The sequence below is a fragment of the Amblyraja radiata genome, chromosome 1, assembly GCF_010909765.2.
Source record: "Amblyraja radiata isolate CabotCenter1 chromosome 1, sAmbRad1.1.pri, whole genome shotgun sequence".
NCBI classification, from domain to species: Eukaryota; Metazoa; Chordata; class Chondrichthyes; order Rajiformes; family Rajidae; genus Amblyraja; species Amblyraja radiata.
The window spans coordinates 19,378,505-19,395,720 of record NC_045956.1 but is presented as its reverse complement, the minus strand read 5'-3'; the positions used below and the strand labels follow the sequence as shown (position 1 = coordinate 19,395,720).

Genomic DNA, 17,216 nt, shown 5'->3' with positions numbered 1-17,216 from the left:
ATGTAATGTTAAAATTGTACAAGGCATTGGTGAGACCAAATCTGGAGTATGGTGTACAATTTTGGTCGCCCAATTATAGGAAGGATGTCAACAAAATAGAGAGAGTACAGAGGAGATTTACTAGAATGTTGCCTGGATTTCAACAACTAAGTTACAGAGATAGGTTGAATAAGTTAGGTCTTTATTCTCTGGAGCGCAGAAGGTTAAGGGGGGACTTGATAGAGGTCTTTAAAATGATGAGAGGGATAGACAGAGTTGATGTGATCAAGCTTTTCCCTTTGAGAATAGGGAAGATTCAAACAAGAGGACATGACTTCAGAATTAAGGGACAGAAGTTTAGGGGTAACATGAGGGGGAACTTCTTTACTCAGAGAGTGGTAGCGGTGTGGAATGAGCTTCCAGTGGAAGTGGTGGCGGCAGGTTCGTTGGTATCATTTAAGAATAAATTGGATAGGCATATGGATGAGAAGGGAATGGAGGGTTATGGTATGAGTGCAGGCAGGTGGGACTAAGGGAAAAAAATTGTTCGGCACGGACTTGTAGGGCCGAGATGGCCTGTTTCCGTGCTGTAATTGTTATATGGTTATATGGTTATATGATCACAATAAATGGTGACCAGACCTACTTTATTTCTTGTTTCATCGATTATGATTTAAACGATTGCATTATTAAAAGTTTTTTTTTTTTAAATCTAGTTATTATTCCATGATGATGGGAGTATAAAAGGAATTTCTACCAATGATGTTGGTATTCATAAGGATGGTTCACCAAAGGTAGGGTTACTAAATCATATATTAAATCATGCTACTGTTCAAAAGGACAAAATATTCCAGTTTATATATTTTTTTGCAAGAAGAAATGTTTCCTTTTTTATTCCAAAATATTTATTTTCATTCTCTTTTACAACTTTTGCAAAAAAAAGGTTTTCTTGGAATGTACAGAACACCATTTTCTTTAATGCCTGCTGCTAGTTGTCCTTGGAAGCCAGCAGCAAACAACGTGTGCCACTGTAGTCCTTATGATAAGTGTTAGTTAGGCCCTACCACGTTTTTAACCAAACAAAATTTAACTTGTCACATGTCTAGTGCTAGAAGGTTGTAATAAAGGGTTGATGGGTGTTTCCATTGTTTTGTTGCTCATCTTTTGATAAAGTTGTGGGTTTGAGATGTGCTGTGGAAGTAAGCAATGTGAGTTGCTGCATTTCAACTGGTAATTTGGGCATATGGCAGAAAGAGTGCATCATTGATAGAGGAAATTGATGTTGGGGATCAGCAGCAGAGGTGCCACTCAACAGGTTGCCTCAATGGGAGTTTTTGCAGCTGCATTTATCCATGCAAATAGTCCAGCAATATTATTCCTGGTTTAAGATTTTTAGAATATTGGGAGAATTTGAGATGTGAGAAATAACCTTTTCTACACTCTCCACTGTTTCTTTGGTTCCTTTGTTGAGATCTCCGTATATGCTTTTACCCCTTTTTTATAAGGGAAATACAAAGGTATTTTTAAGGTCCTGCAAACGGAGAACTAGAAATACTCATCCGGTATCGTGTGAGAAGTGTTTTGATTACATTTCAACAAAACCTCCTAATTTGATAGATCTTACTTAAATGGAGATGATCAGTACAAAGTGGTTGATAGCTCATATTTGAGCATTGCCCAGGTCATGGGGTATGATACCATAATAGGATCAGTTGAGAATGGAATGAACTAGTGTAGCTGGGACATGTTGGCCGGTGTGGGCAAGTTGGGCAGAAGGGCCTGTTTCCACACTGTATCACTCTATGACACTAGAAACATGTAATCACAGGGGGATAAAAGGTATTCAGTGTCATTTCATTTTCAGGTTACATGCTGCACTATAATGGGCCTGTTCCACTTAGGTGATTTTTGGGGCAACCACAGGCGACTGCCACAACATTTTCAACACATTGAACATTTTTTGGCGACAGTGGTGACGATTTTTTCTGTCGTAGGTTGACGTAGGTGTTGTCGTAGGTGCTGTCATAGATTGCCGCCAGGTGTCGTAGGTCAATTCCATTAAAACTAGTCCCTGGCAGTCGCCTATAGAGTCGCCTAAGTGGGACAGGACCATTAAAGAATTGAATAAGGTTGGAAGCTTCTGGAGGCCCTTTCAACAAAATAGCACTGGGTACAATTTGGAATTGTTTTTTATGTTTTTTTAACATGATAACCATTTTTCTCCTTTGTTGTGACATTATAAAGCTCCTTTGAAAATATTGCCAAAGCAGCAACTGGAGACATATCGCTTAAAATTTGAGCTTTATTTACATTTTGTGTGATTTTGTAAATAAGATAATTTTTTGTTATCCCATTATATTAATTTTCGTCTTTAAATATATATTTTTTTCAAATAGTATGGAGATAATTTAGCTAAAATCAAGTAGAGTTATAGATGTTGTAAATTGTGTTGTAAAGTGGGCATTTATTAATTGAATTGAAAACTGCATTCTGATTTTCCCTATAGTAATAGAAATACTTTTCTATACGCTTTTTCTGAAGGACACATTTGAAAGAGGAATGGAACTACATGCTAAAGTGACAATATTTGGTGAAGGTTGCCATGGACACCTTGCTAAGCAATTGTATAAACATTTCAATCTAAGGGAGACCTGTGAACCACAGACCTATGGTATAGGTTTGAAAGAGGTAAATGTGGTTTGCATTCCTCTCCCATTGCATTTTTGGCCACTTTGTATATTCATATCATGGCTTCAACTTGGATTATGATGAGATATTGATTAACACAAAGTGGAATCACAAGTATTTAAATTAAGTGTAGTAAAGAAGCATATTTCTTAATGTTAATAAAAAGGTTTGGTTAGAGAATTGTGGAGCAAAGCCTGATTTGGGCGTTTTAAGCATAGATGTTCATAGGCTTGGAGGAGGAAAGGGAGGCAGGGAGATGTCGAGAGGGAATTCAGGAAAACTCCACTTGTGGCCTGGCCATGTGAAAACAGCTGACAAAATGGAAGGATGGTCTTTTGCACTGTCCCATCTTTTAGCAGAGTTGGGGTGGGGGGACATAATGGAAATCTTAGAAGCATATTGTGTCATAGGCAAGTTACAAAGGTGGAAAGGATTTGAATACATGGGGTATATTTGAGTACGAGAAACAATATTTAAAAACAACAATGTTAAAAGGATTACTTGCAGTAAAAATCTGAGATGCATAAAATGTGAGCAACAGCATCAAATCTTATAAGTCTTCCACAAATACATCTCCAAAATCTCTCTGTTCCTGGGTCCACCATAAGATTACGACACCCAGTCCTTCTCTCCAGAGATGCTGCCTGTCCCGCTGAGTTACTCCAGCATTTTGTGTCTATCTAAGGTTATACCCTTGTGTTTCTATTGCCTCTTTCATCCTATAAAAACAAATTGATTTGCAATTCTCTGCATTAATTTTTACCTGCTATGTCTGCCTATTTCGTCAGCCTCCCTACTCTGCAGTCTTATTCGTCTAATTGTTTATTATGTTTCCGAGTTTTATGTCATTTACATTGAGTTGGAAATAATAAAAGTCCATATTGCTAATATTCATGAAAAGGTTAAATAATCCCACTATTGACCATTCTTCCCCTACCCCCAAATATAATTTCACACTTCTACCCAGTCGGAAGAAAACATGGTTGATTACTCCATGCAGTCACTGCCTTTTTAATTCTGAGGACTTCAGTTCCACGAATGTTTATTATGTAACACTTTATCAAAAGCTCTTCGAACATCAGCATTCACTATATCAACTCTATTTCATTTATCTACCTACTATTTAAAGAACAATCTAGTCAAAAATAACTTTCCTTTAACAGACTGTTAAGTGTCAATTAATTCTGTCCCAGAATAAAATGTGAAAATTTATTGTTGTTTCCTCATTGTCGCTAACATTGAATTCTGGAAGTCCCAGTTTCCTGAAAATATATGAATGCCATCATCAAAAAAATGCAACAGTTCAAGAAGATGGATCACCAGCATGTTTTATTGGAAAAAATGTTTGAACTCTTTGAATAACCAAAAATTGATACCAAATCATCTGTACCAAAATCATTTCTACTTGTATCATAGGTCTCCTTCAATAGGTGTTTCAGAACCAGATATGATAGTCCTAATTGCACATTAACTAACGTCATGCACATTTAAACATCATCACCTTGCTATTGTATTTTAAGGCTCTGGGCATAATTCCAAATGTTTATTGTTTTAATTGCTGATCCATTCATGTTGAACCTTTTTATAGCCAAAGTTTCGCTACACAATTTTATACTGTGGACCTGAGCGGCATGGTGGCGCAACAGAGTTGCTGCCTTACAGCTTGCAGCGCCAGAGACCCAGGTTCAATCCTGACTACGGGTGCTGTCTGTACGGAGTTTGTTTGTTCTCCCCGTGACCGCGTGGGTTTTCTCTGAGATCTTCGATTTTCTCCCACACTCCAAAGACTTATAGGTTTGTAGTTAACTGGCTTGGTATAAATGTAAATTGCCCCTCGTGTGTTAATGTGCGGGGATTACTGGTCGATGCCAACCTGGTTGGCCGAAGGGCCTGTTTCCGCGCTGTATCTCTAAACTAAACTAAACAACCTGTATTTTATTTTAAATATTTTCCCCTATACTTGTTTAATTTCAGTTTTATATATACCTTTGAGGCAAAAAATGTTTTATTTTTTCGCCATATTTATCCAACTCTTCCTGAAGTTTTTCCCATTCGCAATCACAAAAAGCCATTTATTTAATTTAGCAAATATTAGCAATTTTTTAAACAATTTTAATGATTTAAGCCAGATTAACTCTTAATTTTAGTTTTACAGTACTCATCAAGTCTCATTTTTTGGATACAACTGTAACTCCCAGCTAAAGCAGTCGTTGCGGTAATATTTAATGCATTTCTTATTTGCATTTTACTGGCAGATTTGGGTAATTGATGAAGCAAAATGGAGACCTGGTAGAGTGGAGCACACTGTGGGGTGGCCCCTGGACAGACACACATATGGTGGGTCATTCCTCTATCATTTAAATGAAGGGGAACCCTTGGTGGCTTTAGGATTTGTGGTAAGTGTATTAATTACTGCTGCACTTCTATCACTGTTTGCTGACTTATTTGTTGTATAGGCTGAATAAAATGGTCTTCGTTTGTCCCGCTGTCCCGCTGAGTTACTCCAGCAGTCTGTGTCTACCTTAGTTTATTCCAAGTGCTTTACTATATTTTTCCGGAAAATAAATCTCAGCAAATTGGTGAAATGGTGGGATAGTTTCACAAGTGTGATTTGTTGCCATACGTCCATCTGTGGGAGATGATGGTGCGGGTTTGATGTTGTAATGTTTGGAGTGAGGAGTGTGTCATCTATAGTTACATTTCTTTCTGTAGCTGACTATACCTATCCTTGACACAAATATCACAAGTTTCACAAGTATAAGCACACATGAATCAGTTAGGTCACTCATAGAGCATTTGATCTGAACTTCTCTTGAGCTTCCAGCCCTCCAGTCTCTGTAATATTGCATGTCTCATACCCTGCCTCTGTTTCTTTGCTGCTGAAGTTATCGAAAGTTGTGTTACTTAAATGGTACCATGCAGTCTTGGCCCACACCCCATAAATAGATCCAATCAAAATGTCTGCTCTCTTTATCCTCTTTAATGCTGTTCATCCATTCCCCATTGTTGATCTGCAAAGCCCCAAATGAAAACATCTCACCTTCTGTTTTTTAATTCCTTCATGTATCTGGCAGACTGACCTCTATCATTCTGAGGCAGGCAGGTGCCAGCTGTCGGACACCTCATACCTACCCCATGACCAAGACCCCACAGATTATTTATGAAATATTGATTAAGATGGAAACTTTCAGAGCTCTATGTGTTTTTCTTAAACAATTGATTTGGTCAATAAAATTTGTGTGTCATACTTCAAAACTCAAAGATACATTATTTCATACAGTTAACTGGTCAACCATGATGTTTTTATTGGGTCCCGACCCGAAATGTCACCTATCCATGTTCTCCAGAAATACTGCCTGACCTGCTGAGTTATTCGAGCATTTGGTGTCAATCTATGATGTTTGTATTGTTACATGTACTGACTGATTATAATGCAATCCTTGTTCAAGAAAGCAAAAAGAAAACTCTTTTTGGTAGTGAAGTTTATTTCATTGTCATCTTCAGTATTGTTGGCACACAATATCTTGGTGATTTCGCATTTCATTTTTTTCCTTCTCTCGATTACAAAATCGGAGTTTATATTTGTTGTTTGTTTTGCTCTTAGGTAGGTTTAGATTATCAAAATCCATATCTGAATCCATTTAAAGAATTCCAGCGGTGGAAACATCATCCTTCAATAGCACCAACTCTGGAAGGAGGCAAAAGGATCGCCTATGGAGCCCGTGCATTAAATGAAGGTGGTTTGCAGGTATGGTAAAATGCCAGTTCAGTGCCTGGATTATGTGCAATATTAGCCTATGCAGATACTTTTCTGAAGAGATAGAAATTTGTTGTTCCTATTAGTCATTTGTTTCTAATGCTACTTATAGTAATGGCTTTAGCTAATCCTTTACTCTGCCTGCCTCTTCCATTAAATTAAATTATCTCAATACAAAATTAATAAATTCAAATCATAGTTAAGTTCACAATAAACCCTTTCCACTGTTTTTATGTACTCCCATTGCCCTAACACTGCCAGACTATGGAAAATGATGAAGAAACATAAATCATTTAAATATGTGTATTTTGGTTATGATGAAAACCTTTAGAGATTTTTTTTTACCTTTTATAAAGCTGCTAGATTGAACAATATTGATTGTTTTAGAATCATTGGCAAAGTGAATGCTGTCACAGATCTGTCAGGATAATGTATTACTTAAGAAACCTAAGCAATATTATCTTGTAGTCTGTACCTAGACTCTCCTTCCCTGGAGGACTGCTAGTTGGCTGCAGTCCGGGATTGATGAATGTCCCAAAAATTAAAGGAACACATACTGCGATGAAGAGTGGCATGATTGCTGCAGATGTTGTCTTTAAGAAATTATTTCAAAATGATCACAAACCTGTAACTCAAGGTACGGATTTGGAAACCTTTGATTAAACTTTCCTGATAACAATCCTTCAAAGTTCGCGGTCCAAGGCATGTAATGTTGATTTTTAGATTTTTATTCCAACTTCTTCGCACATTGTTAATAATTTTTAAGTCATTGTTTATTGGGAAATTGTTTCCTTTTCCAAAAGTAAAATATTGTTTTCACCTGAACTTAGGCCTTCATGTACCAGAGTACGATGTGGACCTAAGAAACTCCTGGATTTGGAAAGAACTTTATTCTGTGAGGAATATCCGACCCTCTTGCCATGGACCTTTAGGTGTTTATGGAGGAATGATTTATACTGGGATATTTTATTGGATCTTTCGAGGATTCGAACCTTGGACACTGAAACACAAAGGTGATTTAGCGCTGAGTTAGAATGTGAAATAAACAATAGGGATATTTGAGTAGAAATGGTGAAGATGAAACGGAAGTGTGACATTTAACTTGGGAAATGTCATTTTATCTCTTCAGGATAAAGACCCCATGAATTGGAGCAGAAACCGTGATTTTTTTTTAAAGGTAGTGATTAATACATCTAGAAAATCAATACCAGAAAAAATGTTAACTGTTTCTCTTTCCGTAGATGCTGCCCGACATGCTGACTTTTTAGCATTTTTACTTCAAAGATCCAGCACATGTAGTTTTTAGTTTGGATTTTCTTTAAAATAAATGACAATTTTGATTCCTGTACAATTGCTTTAACATCAATAACTGAAAATGAGCCATGATTGCTCAGACCAAACGTCGGAAAGTTCAATTAATCAGACAATTGTAAAGAGATATACTTAATCCTTTGGATACATGTCCTTCTATCAAAGCGAGAAAAATTAGTAAATTAAGGCCGTAAGTAGCAATGAAGGGGGAGGAACGGAGAGAATGAAGAGAGGTGTGTGATCAGGTAGAGACTGAGAGATTAAATGATGTACATTGTGCTGCCGCTTACAGCGAGAGGATAGTCTGGTTTGTTAATCTCTGCTGAGCTACTGGATGCAGTGTAAATTGAGGGGGTGGGAAGAGGACAGCGGAGAAAACAGTGCTGGAACTATGATATATAGAGCACCGCAGTTGCTGGAAATGCCAAATGAAAGGGAATGCTGGAACTGCCCAGCAGGTTGAGCTTCCTTTGTACAGGAGTCAACATTGCAAGTTAATAACACTTCATCAGAATGGGCCAGTTTTGCACAAACTGGTCATCTGTAACTGTTGGATCCAAATCTCTCCTGAGGACTGTGGCGCTGCAAAGCCATGAGCGTGGTCAGAAGATGAGAGTTTGTTCCTCGTGTTTACACTGGGACTTTTGGAACAGTGTAAAACGCCAAAGACCGAGTGAGCTAGAGTATTAAAGAGACAGGCAACTGGAAGTACAAGGTTACTTTTGCAAACAGCACAGTTATACAGCAAAACTTTCCCCTAATCTGCAATTGACTTTGCCAGTGTAGATGATACTATATTGTAGAAATGAATTGTGTCTTCACTTAGAAAGGATGTTTGAATTCCTGGATATTAGGAAGGGAAGACATAAAAAGGCAGATGTTGTATCTCCTGTGGTTGTATGCGAAGGTGCCAGGGGAAAGAGATTAGTGAACATAAATGATCATGGGGGAAAAGCCCATTCAGAATGTGGAAAAGGCAGGATAGATGTGCCTGGTGGCAGTATCTTGTTGAAGGCAGCAGATATTATGAAGGGTGTAGCCGCTAATGTGGCAGAAGGGAAGGACAAGGGGTATTCTCCCCTGCTTCTGGGTAGGAGGAGAGGTGTGAGAACTGAAATGCAAGCAATGGTCTTTTACGACCAAATATAATATAAGATGGACAATTAATGACACATTTGTCTAGGGTAACATAATGATAGGGCTAGAGGAGCTGCTGTTTTGCAGCGCCAGAGTCCCATATTCAATCCTGACCTTGCATAGAGTTTGCTTGTTTCTCTCTGACAGCAGAGGCTTCCTCCAGCTGCGCTAGCTTCCTCACACTTACCAAGTGCATGCAAATTAGTGGGTTAATTGGTCACCGTAAAATGCCTCTTTTGTGTAGGTGAGTTGTAGAATCTGTGGCAATTGATGAGAATGTGGAGAGAATTTAAAAAAATTAATGTAGGATTGGTGGTTGATAGTGGACTACAATCAAAGGGCCTAATTTTGTGCTGCATCTCTTCATGACTATCCCAACCAAGCACAGTACAACACTCGAGACTCAACATAGAGTTCAACATTTTTAGATAACCAAGATTTTAAATTACATAAAGATTGACCAGTTCTGATGTAGGATCATCAACCTATAAGGTTAACTCAGTTTTTCTCCAACCCCACAGACGCAAACTGTGTTCTTGGGTATGAAACATCACCTATGCATTTCCTGCATGGATATTGGCTGTCTCTGGGACCAGAGGCCATAGTGTCAGAATAAAAGGATGTATCTTTACAACGTAGATGATGAATTTCTTTAGTCAGAGGGTGGTGAGTCTGTGGAATTCATTGCCACAGAAGGCTGTAGAGGCCAAATCAATGGATATTTTTAAGATGGAGGTTGACAGATTCTTGATTGGTGAGGGTGTCAGGGGTTATGAGTGGAAGACAGGAGAATGGGGTTGAGAGGGAAAGATAGATCAGCCATGATTGAATGGCAGAGTAGACTTAACGGACTGAATGGTCTAATTCTGCTCCTATAACTTAGGAACAGCGCTGTGTGCGTTACTCAAGATTCCAGCATCTGCAGTCTCTTGTGTCTCCAGCAAACCATCTTAGTTGCTCTGCCACTGGTTAAAATAATCTTTATTTAGCCACTAGATGCTTATAAATTTGCACTAATTCTCGCCCATTCTAAGCCAGGAATTCAATTCCAAGAAAATACTTCAGCAGATGAATAACTGATAGTTCTTCATTATTCCAGAGTTCTGACTCTCAATGGGACAAGCGGCTGATGTTGCACTGGTTTGACTAAAATCATATCTGTCAAATTGCAGGTGCAGATTTTTCTCAATTAAAGCCAGCCAAGGACTGCACGCCAATTGAATACCCCAAGCCAGATGGAAATATCAGCTTTGACCTTCTGTCCTCTGTGGCCCTTAGTGGAACCAATCACGCAGATAATCAGCCAACACATTTAACACTTCTGGATGACAGTGTACCGGTAAAGAGGAACTTGGCTGTGTATGATGGACCAGAACAAAGATTCTGTCCTGCAGGTATTTTTAACTAATATATTTTATCGTCATCTTTTCAGACATGAGGTCGTGGCGTAAATCCTTGCAACATAATCTCAATGACTTGGAGTAATTATATTTCATGTAGTTGACATGCATTGAAAAACAAACTATTATAGATTTTTTTTTGCAGTGCTGTTCACTTAATATTTTAAAGTATATTTGTCCTACCTTTTTGGGAATCAAGGGCTGATAGAGATGCTAAAGCTCAAGCTCAAGCAAAATTGAACTCAATCATAGAAACATAGAAAATAGGTGCAGGAGGAGGCCATTCGGCCCTTCGAGCCAGGTACAGCAAAAATCTTGTGGTTTTTGGTGATTGCATCACTTAACGAGTTTATGCAATTAATTTATGCAATTAAATTTTATTTGGTTAATATCGTCATGGCAATTCCTGATAAGTCTTTAGCATTCAACAACATAGAAACATAAAAAAATAAGTGCAGGAGTAGGCCTTTCGGCCCTTCGAGCCAGCACTGCCATTCAATATGATCATGTCTGATCATCTAAAATCAGTATCCTGTTCTGGCTTTTGCCCCATATCTCTTGATTCTTTTAGCCCAGAGAGCTAAATCTAACTCTCTTGAAAACATCCAGCGAATTGCCTTCTGTGGCAGAGAATTCCACAGATTCACAACTCTCTGAGTGAAAAATCTTTTCCTCATCCATCCTAAATGGCCTACCCCTTATTCTTACACTGTGACCCCTGGTTCTGGACTCCCCCAACATCGGGAACATTTTTCCTGCATCTAGCCTGTCCAATCCTTTATAAGTTTCTATAAGATCCCTTCTTAACCATCTAAATTCCAGTGAATATAAGTCAACCAATTCTTTCATCTTATGTCAGTTCTACCATTCCGGGAATTAACCTGGTGAACCTACGCTGCACTCCCTCAATAGCAATAATGTCTTTCCTCAACTTAGGAGACCATAATTGCATATAATGCTGCAGGTATTAGTGCTAGTGTACGAGGATTGCTGGGGTCGGTGCAGAATCGGTGGGTTGAAGGGCCTGCTTCCGTGCTGTATCTCTAATTCTAAAAATAAATTTATGAAGAAGGGTTTCGACCCGAACCGTCACCTATTCCTTTTCTCCAGATATGCTCCGTGACCTGCTGAGTTACTCCAGCATTTTGTATTCATTCCATCCTTTTGTATGGCTGCATTCCCTATTAACAGGTATATTACTGCGCCTTATTTAGTAGAACTATGTACTGGCTCATAAAGCTCTCATGATTACACTTTTTTTTTTAAATTACACCCCTTCTAAGGCTTTCATACTGAGGTGATTCTACTTAATGATATGTAAGTCGAAATCCAATGCTACTTTAATATTATTCAAACACTATCATAGTGTTTGCCTACATTCCTGCCTCTGTATTTTGTAATGACTGTTAGGAGGAATGTAGTTAATCCCCAGTAAATTAATCACCCTTTTATTTCCAAGGTCTATAATTATGGCTCCATAGGAAGAGATTTCTATGAGATCCTCCTTCATTGCTGCAGCGATGAACCCCTGAAACAGTATTAGAATGCCTCCTCCCCTTCTAGTTCTTTCCCCTAATTCTCTCCCCTGGAACATTGAGTTACCACTCCTGCCCCTTTTTCTCTGTGACAGCAACAATATCATTCTCTTTTGTGCTGATCAATATTCTCACTTCATCTGCCCAAGGTCCAATGGCATCTTGCATTAAAATAGTTGCAATCTGTACTGGACAAACTTTGTTTTCCTTCTGTATTTAACTAGCCCCTACCCTTTGCAATGTTCTGTATTACCTGGTGTACTGAAGTATAGTTTGATTATACTCATAAGCATTTTGATTTGCCTGGACAGCTTGCAAAGCAAAGTTTTTCACTGTACCTTAATTGGTACTTGTGACAATAAACTGACCTTAAAACCTTGAAACATGACAATAATAAACCAAGTCTTCTCTTATCAGCACTTGCAAACCTCCCAAACTGGTTCCAGTTCAGGTGCAATCTGAAGCCCTCTGTTTCCGGACTTGACTGCACCACAAATAATATTTCATTAGCTCTTAAGCTCTTTTGAATAACCTGAGGTTGTGAAAGGTTTGATATGAGCAGGGATTGTCCATTGATAAAAGGAAGTACAATGGTTAGCCCGTAGATAAAGCACACCTCTATTAGATTGATTTAAGCATAAAATAATAATACAACCAATAAAAAGGAAATGTAATCCAAATCATAATTAAGGCTTAGGGCTCAGCACAGGGAAACCAGTGTGGAGTACGGCAGGTCCAACAGAGAGGAGGAAATTGGTTGAAGAGCAGGTATGGTGTCAGGAGGAAGCAGTGAGATGTACAAGGGCAGTAGCTCAGGTAAAGCAAGGACAGTGGATGAACTGGGAAAGTTTACAACAGAGGAGGTTTAGCTGGAGGGATCTGTGGTGTATGGAGGAGGGTCAAATAAGTTTCCTTATAAGGGCTGTTCATGATGTGCTGCCATCACCACAAAACCTCAAACAATAGGTAGGTGGGGACCCGGCATGTCCCTTGTGTTCAGAGGTGGCAACATTAAGGCATATTTTGTCAGGATGTAGGACTAATCTTTCTCAGGGTTATACTTGGTAGCATAACCAGATCTTGTAGTGCATAGCTGCAACAGTTGAGAGGAGGAGAGCACAGGTGAATTCAGTAGACATCAGGACTGAGAGTGCAGCGATTCATTTTGTCCGTGAGGGAGAGAAAAGTAGAGGAGGAAAGTTTTCGGGCAGGTATGAGTCAGGCCAGTTACGGGGAGCCAATGCTTGGGAGATGCAGCTAGATTTGGGAGGAAAGCTTGTTGTTCCATAGGAAATAATTAGTACTAGTTTGAGGCAGTGTTATGGTCAGTTAGTCAGCAGATAGTATATTTACAGAACTGATGGTGCCTTGGGAGAACTTAGAGGACGAGGCTTATGAAAGGAAAAGGTTTTAGATATGTAGACGTGGCGGCAGAAGTTGTGCAGTGAGGATGAAGAGCAAGAGTAAGCAAAAGGTGGGTTGTAGAGGTTTCACAGCTATTTGGAGAGCTCGGAATATGTGGACAGAGTTTACATCAGGCCGTAAAGCAGATGTCAGAGGCAGCAGAGCAAGGCAGTGGGTGGATTTGGTGGAGAAAAAATAGTGTCAGTTGGGGACAGAAAGAAAACGAATGACATGCAGTAAGTGTATTTATTTGTGATTGTAGTCTGGGGAAGTGGCTGATGCAAAGGTGACATTTGTGGTGTCACAAGTTTAATGATGAGCTAGGGTTAATGGAAGATAAGATGCAGGTATTTAGCATTTGTTAGAGTAAGCTAATTGGCTGGTGCTTCCTTTATTTAGTAGATACTGGTAACATAGGTGTTGAGAGCAGGTATTGAGGAGGTTTGTTCTGGGACACTAGAACCAACTGTTGAGCCTTCTCGAGGTGTCGTGGGTCTAACTCAACGAAACACCAGTGAAGGGAGGTGCCCACTTGATAACCCCAATGATATACTTGCATCTATATGATCAGTTTTTTTAAAGAGCTAGTTAACATGTAGGTAGCTGTTTTTTGCTTTCGGAGATATTTATTGTCCTTTGCATAAGTTGGTATATTCAGTTAGATAGTTAGATAATATTCTGGCTTTTGGCCTGGTTTTCTTAGTTGATCGCTTATCCTGGAGTTATAGCACAAGTACTTTTTTTTTTAGTATAATTTGTCTTTTTGAGCAACCAGACATTTAATATCGACATATTTTAATTTAGTTTAGAGATACAGCGTGGAAACAGGTCCTTTGGCCCACTGAGTCCGCACTGTCCGGCGATCCCCACACACTAACACCATTCTACACACACTAGGAACAATTTATAATTACACCAAGCCAATTAACCTACAAACCTGTACGTCTTTGGAATGTGGGAGGAAAGCGAAGATCTCGGAGAAAACCCACACGGTCACAGGGAGAACGTACGCACAGCATACAGACAGCACTCGTAGTCGGGATCGAACACGGGTCTCTGGTGCTGCTAGTGCTATAAGGCAGCAACTCTACCGCTGCGCCACCGTGCTGCCCCTAATTGTTTACAAAAGCTCCCAGCTGTGGTGGTGACCATTGGTGGCCAGTCCGTCTATCAATTTCTGCCCATGTACAGACAAATAAACTTATTTTCTGATTGTTTAAAGATCTATTTACAGCAAGTTGTGAAATTGGTAAATCTCATCAGCATATTGAATCACATATTGACTCAGACCAGGTTAACACGGCAGTTTACCTTCCCAAATAAACATTAGCGAACCGGCTTCACGATCACTTTCACTGAAACCAGCCTGCTGTTTTCAGCTTTTAAAGACTCATTCAAAATCTCAAACTACCATGATATTTGGTTCTGTACTGTAGCCTCTACAATATCTCCACTCTCCTCCTCCTGCATTTCAGTAAAATGCAATTAATTGTTCTATTGTGTTTGAAGGCTGTGAATTTGTATTCCATTTCAGAGGTTGCTCAGATAGTTCTAAAACTTGTCCTAAGTGTGTAAAATGATGCTGCTTCAGCCAATTAGATATTTGATGTCCGTTGAGTTGAAATATATGAAATAATTTTCAAATAAATTCATTAAATGTTTTCACATAGCTAAGAATAGGGATCTGTGCGCAGAAGTTTTCACCCAGAGTGTGGTGAGTAACTGGAATGCTCTGCTGGTGATTGTGCTGGAAAAAGAGTGTCTGACGGCATGTAAAACGAGCATTTAACTCGGCATATAAGGCTATCAGCCAAGTACTGAAAGATGGGATTAATACTGATGGATGCCCGCTAGTTATAGATGTAGGTCCAATTTCCATTTGTATATTTCCATGACTTATTTTCAGTCATTTGCGTTCAAATATTCCGGTTGACTGCCCCTGCGTACGTATTCTCCAACATATCCGCTCCCCCGACCCCTTAAACCAGGTAGAGACATGTCTGAAGAAGGGTTTCGGCCCGAAACGTCGCCTATTTCCTTCGCTCCATAGATGCTGCTGCACCCGCTGAGTTTCTCCAGCAATTTTGTGTACCTTAGATCTTCCAGCATCTGCAGTTCCTTTTTGAACACAGAGACATGGAGCTCCCTCCTCTGATTCCAGGGTCTTACTAACAGCTCACCATTTCCAGAAAACTGCTGACACGAGGAGAGGAGAAACTGTGATAGAACACAGCTCGACAGAGGCCCTATTGAATAGGGCATCTGAATGGAAGATGGTCAAATCAACATCCATTTTCCAATTGGAACAATCTATGCACAAGAGAATAGTTTTCATGGTTCTCCTTCAGGTGCTATACAACTATGTCTACACAATGACCATTAGTCAAAATCGCTTCTCTCTGACCTATTCATCTGTGTTCTTGAAGACGGACATTTGATTTGTATTTGATTTTTGTGTGCACCCATTCTCAGCAATAGAAAGGAATGCATGTAGGATTCCATGAGTGAATCCCATCACCATCATTTATCTTCCCAATTGCTTCTACTGATCAGTTCAGTCAGTTCTGGAGATTTCTTTGCATTTTGGTGCCTATGAGTTTTACTATTTATCTTTCATATGTTCGTTCCTGCGTATACTTTACTACATGAATCATTTCTTTCCCCACCCATAGGTGTTTATGAGTATGTTCCTTTGGAAAATGATAACGGAATGAGATTGCAGATTAATGCTCAGAATTGTGTTCACTGCAAGACGTGTGATATTAAGGATCCCAGCCAAAATATCAACTGGGTGGTGCCTGAAGGAGGTGGTGGCCCTGCTTATAATGGAATGTAAACACTCAACCTGATCCAACAGCCTAGCTACAGTATTGTGTTCTGGCTTATTGTATATTACTGGAATTGTTAGGTCTGAACTCAATGTTCATATTAATTGTTCAAATGTAAATTAAAAATGGAAGAATTACATTTTTCTAATTAATATATGCTTCATTCTGGTTTCATTCGGGAGAAATGTCAGTCGAGCAGATACAAATAAAAGAGTGGCCAGTATTTATTCTGTAACCTTGCTAGATTGTTTTTATCAACATCATCAGATGGCAATTAATCATTACCTCAAAATGAGAAGCCTTTAATTTTAGTTAATCCACAAATGTAATTGAGTGAAAATTATTTTTATTATTAATTGGCTTCGCATTGGATTTAATTTTGGCAGTGTGTTGGCTGAAATTGCTTTGTGCAGTTGTTTGATGTCATTTAGTTTAATACGAGAAATAATTCTTGTAAAATAAATGCTACCATAAAACTACTTCAACACTAAGTACTGCAATCAAGGAAAAAAGGAATACAACTAGAAAACAGTTCCATTGTGCCTTATATCCAAAGTGTTACCTTTCAAATATGGTCAGTAACTTTGACAAACTGATTGTTACGTTCATATATTACAAACCGATATTGTTTAGCAAAAATATTTTTATTTAAAATGAGCTTTCGTAAAATGTGACTGAATATCAACTTACACCAATGCAAACATTTTAATAGTATGGGGAGATAATAATTAGACATGTTTTAATTATAAAATTTGCTCCAGTGTAATTATAATAGCAGTTTTTTGTGCTGACTGCACCATTCAAATGAGTTAAATATGTATTGTGTTATCAGAATGTAAATATGAACTTGTAAATATTCAGTTTCTAATAAAATCATCTGTTCAAGATTTTTGGGATTATCTATTTTCTAGATTGGCCCTTTTGCTCAAAGTGAAAATTCCCTCCTTTGAAATATAGGTTTCTCTGCAAGACGATCAGTTAGAGGGGTTATATAGAATAGCAATATAGCATGGAAACGGGTCCTTCGGCCCAACTTATCCATGCTGACCAAGTATGCATTCTGTGATAGTCCCATTTGCATGTACTTGGCTCATATCCCTCTTAGCTCCTAATCATCTGTCAAATGTTTTTAGAAAGTCGGAATCGTATCGTTTTTGTAGGTTCCTCATTCCAGTTA

The 17,216-nt window shown here is 38.8% G+C and overlaps 1 protein-coding gene across 1 annotated transcript in view; it reads left to right on the top strand.

Annotated features, from left to right (window-relative positions):
• etfdh (electron transfer flavoprotein dehydrogenase) overlaps positions 1-16,921 on the top strand; it is a 36,108-nt gene extending 19,187 nt beyond the window's left edge. The window contains exons 6-13 of the mRNA XM_033018405.1: positions 696-773; positions 2,521-2,667; positions 4,923-5,063; positions 6,272-6,415; positions 6,893-7,061; positions 7,255-7,437; positions 10,045-10,266; positions 15,884-16,921. Of these exons, the coding sequence (XP_032874296.1) occupies positions 696-773; positions 2,521-2,667; positions 4,923-5,063; positions 6,272-6,415; positions 6,893-7,061; positions 7,255-7,437; positions 10,045-10,266; positions 15,884-16,047 (1,248 nt within the window). The 3' untranslated portion in view covers positions 16,048-16,921. The remainder of the gene's footprint in view (positions 1-695; positions 774-2,520; positions 2,668-4,922; positions 5,064-6,271; positions 6,416-6,892; positions 7,062-7,254; positions 7,438-10,044; positions 10,267-15,883) is intronic.
• Positions 16,922-17,216: the final 295 nt, after the last annotated feature.